The 6,000-nt window shown below is 48.9% G+C and overlaps 1 protein-coding gene across 2 annotated transcripts in view; it reads left to right on the plus strand.

The window, feature by feature from the left end:
- Window positions 1-4,994, plus strand: part of Pik3r6 (phosphoinositide-3-kinase regulatory subunit 6) — a 49,598-nt gene extending 44,604 nt beyond the window's left edge. For both annotated transcript variants that reach the window (XM_031352778.1, XM_031352779.1), the window contains 2 exons: window positions 3,579-3,691; window positions 4,194-4,994. In XM_031352778.1, coding sequence (XP_031208638.1) covers window positions 3,579-3,691; window positions 4,194-4,347 — 267 coding nt within the window. In that variant the 3' untranslated portion in view covers window positions 4,348-4,994. The remainder of the gene's footprint in view (window positions 1-3,578; window positions 3,692-4,193) is intronic.
- The last annotated feature ends 1,006 nt before the right edge of the window (window positions 4,995-6,000 follow it).

Here is a 6,000-nt window from a genome sequence, read left to right on the forward strand (position 1 = left end):
TTCCAGAACTCTATGTATCTGGCACACAGCACGTTGCTGGTCACCTAGAGCTTAGAGCTTCTCAACCCTGAACCAGTAGCTCACTTTCTCTGAGGCCAGCTATCTGTGGTATTAGAGCTTTAATTGCTCAGAGATACACTGTCTGGTTCAGATCTAACTTAGCCTGGGACGGCATGGTGCTTAAGCTTGAAGTTGTTAGGTAGGCTTTGTCATCTTAACTTCTCTTTGAGAGTCAGTTCCTCTGCTTAATGACCTCATTAAATAACCTGGCCAGGGGCTTTTGGCTCTCTAAGCAAATCAACCCAGCAAGTTCCTGTTTTTTCATTTCCTTCTGACTTGCTAAGCGAGATTCCAGTAGCTGTGTTTCCTCTCCTGGAACCCTGGCAGGTTTCATTAGATGGTAAGCACCAAGCCATGGCAGGGAAGTTCTTGGTGAGCTGGAGAGGAGGTGTTCCCAGCTGGGAACAGCAAGAGCCCTGTGGCTGCCTTGGCGGTCCTGTCTTTGGCTGGCTTGGCTGCTTGACTGACAGGAGTGACAGCAGCGAGGCAAGGGCAGAAGAAAGGAGGCTTTGGGTGTGGAACACAGCAATGCCAACAGGGAGCAGAAGCCTTGCCTGTCCTCCATCTTGACACCCTCGGCAAAGCCTGCAGCTGGCCCTTGCCACTGGCCTCCATAGCTGCATTATAGATGTGTGTTGCCCTCATAATCCATAGCCCAAGAGACCCCAGAGGCAACTGCAACAGAGAGGTGTGTGAGAGGAGGCTAGTGGATGGCCTCTGGTCTTCTACAGTGTGAGCCTGGATTGTGCCAAACACGCCCTGTGTGCAGCAGGGGAAAAAACACTGAATTAGAGTCAGTGTGCTGAGTCCTTCCTTGGGGGAGCTCAGCAGGCCACACTCAGATCCTCTCATCTCATTCTCCTCACTTGGGCAGCCCCCATTCCTTCAATCTATATCCCTATGGTCAGCTTGAACATAACCTGTAAACTGAATAACCCTGGCTTCCCCTGGACCCCTCCTTGTGCAGGATCTCATCCTTCTACAGTTTCTGTGGGTGCTCCTGGAAGGTGACTAGTGACTCCCCCAGGGTAGACAACCATCTAGTACCAGTCGGTTACTGCCCACTGGGCTCCTCGGCCTGCTCACCTGCCCACGACACACTCCTCCCTCCTCCCTCATAGCTAAGGGTTCCAGGGGAATCCAAAGTGCTTGAGGTTCTCCTGCACAGCCAGGCATCCTCTTTCCTCTCTGGCACCCTCAGTCATGGGGTCTGCTCTTCTCCATCTAATGGAGGCTCGAGTGTGTCTTTCTTCAGTCGGTGCTCACTTGCTCAGATTCACCCGAGGGAAGGAGGAGAAGAGGAAAGGGCTTTAGGCTAGGAGACAAAGAGAAAGAATAGACAGCGGGTTTCCTTCTTCATCACTAAGACCACTGTTTATGCTTGCACTCATATGAAATTATTACAATGAACAGGAACAACAGCAATAATAATGCCCATCCAACACGAACGCAGTGTTGTGTCCCACACACTATTCTATGCACTCACTAGGTAGCCTTGGCCGGCTTGGAACTCACAGAGATCCACCTGCCTCCTGAGTCCCATCCACTGGAGACTTGTGGACCCACCGGGGCCACACCCTTAAATAAAACTGACTCTCCGTTCCTGGAAGCCATCCCCTGTTTGCAAGCTCCTCTGTGAGGACTTGTCCTTGTTTGCATTTCTCTTGCTAATAAAACACTGACCAAAAAAAAAAAAAAAAAAAAAAAACCCGGAGAGGAAACATTTTATTTCAGCTTATAGCTTACAATCCATCATTGTGGGAAGCTAGGAAAGTAACTTAAGCAAGAACCTGGAAGGAGGACCTGAAGGAGGCACCATGGAGGAATACTTGTTTACTGCTTGCTCAACCTGCTTTCTTACATAACCAGGACGGCTTGCCCACAGTAGACTCCAAAATCAATCCCTAATTTAAATAAAAAAACAAAACTCTATAGAGTTGCCTACAGCCCAATGGATGGAAGCACTCCCTTAATTGAGGTTCTCCTCGCAGGACACTAGTTGGTGTCAAGTTGAAAAAGTAACAAGTGCCAGGCAGTGGTGGCAACATACCTTAAATCCCAGCACTTGGGAGGCAGAGACAGGCAGATTTCTGAGTTTGAGGCCAGCCCAGTCTACAGAGTGAGTTCCAGGACAGCCAGGGCTACACGGAGAAACCCTGTCTTGAAAAAAAAAAAAAAAGAAAGAAAAGAAAAAGAAAAAGAAAAGAAAGGAAAAAGTAACAAGCACAGGGTTCCTGAACCCTTCCCGCTCCGTGCTAGGACGTTGACTGGCTTGATCCATGTGCAGGTCTTGTAGAGGCAACCACAGCTGCTGAGTCTGAGAGCGCACTCACTGGTCCTGTCATGTCCAGAAGACACCTGTCAGCTCCAGTGTTCCCCGACCTCTGACCTTTACACCTGTTCTGCCCCTTGTGTGATTACTATAAGCATCCAGGGTTGAAGACACTTGAGAGAAACTGTCTCGGAGGCTTCCTAACACTGGGGCTGTCCGTGTACCACCCAAAGCTCCTGTCTGTTGTCGGCGTTCTGGTTTATCAGGGACAGTTGACTGAAGAGAAGAGAGACTCTGCAGGATGAATTTAAACTTCTCAGCAGCAGGGGGATCGGCCGCTCAAGGACCAAGCACTGCCAGCTTCCTGGAAGCTCTGTATACTGTCACACAAAAGGCTAAAAGTGCGAGTCAGTTTCTGGCACACTGAAACTTCTTATCTGGTTACCTTGAACAGCCCATCACCTAAGCAATTCTCAGAGACTTCGAGACTAAGTTAAGCAAGGGCTCTGAGAATCCTTCAAAAGAACAACCCCATAAAATCTCAGATAACAATCACTGACAAAGGCTACTTCAAAGCTGAGGTGGCATCCCTCCAGATTCACACCAGATACAACAGGCACTGCTAAAATTTCTGCTACAGTCTGTGTGGAGTCAGAAGGGTGTCTAGGGGCTGCTTCCCACTGGATTAGAGTTTTTGTTTCATTTTGTTTGAGACGGGGTTTCTCTGTATAGCCCTGGCTGTCTTGGAACTAACTCTGTAGACCAGGCTGGCCTCAAACTCAGAAATCCGCCTGCCTTCTGCCTCCCAAGTGCTGACGTTAAAGGCATGCGTCACCAATGCCTGGCCTGGATTAGAGTTTTATTTGACTGTTTTCCAGACCCCCTATCTCTGATTGTCCCCGGTAAAGAACTGTGCATATAATTTAATGCTGAGAACTGGGGGTCACCTGGCAATATGGTTGCCATACTCTAATTTGATAACCCAGCATGCACTGCCCACAGCATTCTGATTTGTATTCACAAAGAAGTGTAGAAGGCCAAGAAAAGAGCTGCAGAACTGAAGCAGCATCCACGTGTGTGGGCAACCCAGAGACAATTTATGCAGCTGCTGCTCAGTCACTAGCAGGAAAAGAGCAAGAACCCCTTGGGATATACAGAAGAGACGCACCAGATCCCAGATAGAAAGTGTTGGCAGAGCCAACTGCTGAGCAAAGGTGACATTTGCACAAACTCTTCTCTGATGTAGACATCAACGAACACCTTCCGGACATCCAGTATCCAAGTCCAGAGCCAAGACCAGAGGCTGCTCACACTGTGGCTGGACAAGGACGGCAGGCGGACTTTCAGGGATGTGGTCAGGTGAGTGGGGCTTTCTACTTCTAGGACTCCTGACCCCACAGGGAAACTCTGAATGCCCACAGTCTCCTGCCCTTGGCCCAGGCTACTTATCAGAGTCAGATCTGTGGCCAGGCAGGTTTCAGGCCACTGCCCTAAGACTTGAGGCTAGTACTAAATGTTCCCAGGACTCCTTGGGGCACACACCGCCTGAAAATCCTGCTTCAACCCCCCTGCCTGCACTGGTCTTTCATCACAGGCTCCCCTTTGGGGGCATCCAAACCCCTATTTTGGAACTTTTGCAGGTTTTCCCCAGGAAGGTAGACACAAAGATATGGTGGCCTAGATACAAGCATCTCCCCCACTATCAGAGAACCTTGGGGCACAATGACCTCCCTCTTGGATTTGTCCTCTGTCTTCTTTATAACTCCCCTTCTGTTCCCTACAACAGTTTGTCTGCCTTTTAAATGTGCTGGGCAAATCTGGTCCCAGATTACTTTCTAAGCTGGTCTCTTCCCCATTGCAGATTTGAGGCTGGTCCCTGCCCAGAGCCATGTTCACGGACCCAGAAATCCAAGACGTCAGCACTCAATTCACATGGGCAGGAGACAGAAAGGAACATGGCCAAGCCCAATTCTCTCCTGATGCCCATCAACACATTCTCTGGCATCATCCAGTGAGCCTGCCAGGACAGTGGGAGATCTGGATCTAGGGGCAGCAGACCCAAGAAGCAGGAAACACTACCTACTCATCCACAACATTCACACTGATAGCCCCACTGGGCAGCTCTGCTTGGACCAGGAGCCAGAGAATGCCTGGGAATTAAAAGAGCCAGGACTGTAATGAATAAGGGGGCATGTGATAAAGGAGGACCCATCCCAAGGCTGCCATTTTGCTGGACAAAGCTGGAATGAGATGAGCCGAGGCATACACAACCCAGCTTCTCCCAGAAACATCTTTCTTGTAATGATGTTCATTTCTCATCTACCATCCACTCCAGCTTCCTAGGGAGTCCTGAGAACTGGTGTCAGATAGCTGCAGGTATAGTTGGTGATTGAGTATTAGAACACGTGCCTAGTATATGGGAGGCCTTGGGTTTGACCACAATATATAAAAAGGGGGTCAGAGCTGATGGGTTCGATATTCGTACAGAGCCTTGTAGCTGAGGAAGAAATGGGAAGTAGGTCGTGAATACTGTTCCTGCTTCCTTTTGAGTCCGTATCATCTTTTCCAGCTCTCAGGCCATGATTCACCTGTGCCAAGGTGGGTCAGTCTGTCTCAGTAAAGAAGAAAGTGATAGTCTCAATAAAAACACACTAAAGTGTTACTGCTTCCGTGTGGTTTGTGTGTGTGTGTGTGTGTGTGTGTGTGCGCGCGCGCGCGCGCCACATTATAAGTATGTAGGTCAGAGGACAGTTTGTGGGAATTTGTTGTTTCCTTCCACACTGTGGGTCCTGGAAACAAAACTCAAGTTGTCAAGCTTGGCAGCAAGTACCTTTACCCACTGGTCCATGGCCACAGCCCTATTTGTACTGCACAAGAAGTCAGAAGACAGAACTTAACCTAAGCCAAAGGAATTCACTTTGGCTGGATAACATGTTTGTGCCATATTCATCGCTGTGGTCAGTTCCCCTCCTCTTTCCTCTCCTCATTTTTCATAACTTAAGGACTCATTCAAGCAAAGGCAGGAACATAGGGAAGCTTCAGGAAAGCCAGAGCTTAAAGAATAAGAAAAACTGACGTTTCAGGTAAAAAAGAAAAGTTGCACATTGTCTTCATTAAAGTTTTACTGCTATGAACAGACTCCATGACCAAGGCAACTCTTATAAAGACAACATTTAATTGGGGCTGGCTTACAGGTTCAGAGGTTCAGTCCATTATCATCAAGGTGGGAACACGGCAGCATCCAGGCAGGCGTGGTGCAGGAGGAGCTAAGAGTTCTACATCTTCATCTGAAGGCTGCTAAGAGAAGACTGTCTTCCAGGCAGCGAAGATGGGGGGAGGGCATCTCAAAGCCCAAGCCCACAGTGACATACCTACTCCAACAAGGCCACACCTCCAAATAGTGCCAGTCCCTGGGCCAAGCATATACAAACCGCCACACACATCAGTGACAAAGCCATAGTAGAGTTCTTGGCCCTATGATCCATGGCCTCATGACTGTAGGGTGGGGGAGAAATAGAAAAAGTGTAAGGGGGTGAAACTTGAGCTTCTTCCGGTCAACTAGATGGAGTCCCTGGGCTGGTGGGGTCCTTTGAACCAGGGAGTCCATATTAGTTACTTTACTGTTGCTGTGCCAAAATGTCATGACCAAAGAGCAACTGTAGAAAGAG

Source organism: Mastomys coucha, unplaced genomic scaffold, assembly GCF_008632895.1.
Source record: "Mastomys coucha isolate ucsf_1 unplaced genomic scaffold, UCSF_Mcou_1 pScaffold5, whole genome shotgun sequence".
In the NCBI taxonomy this organism is placed as follows: Eukaryota; Metazoa; Chordata; class Mammalia; order Rodentia; family Muridae; genus Mastomys; species Mastomys coucha.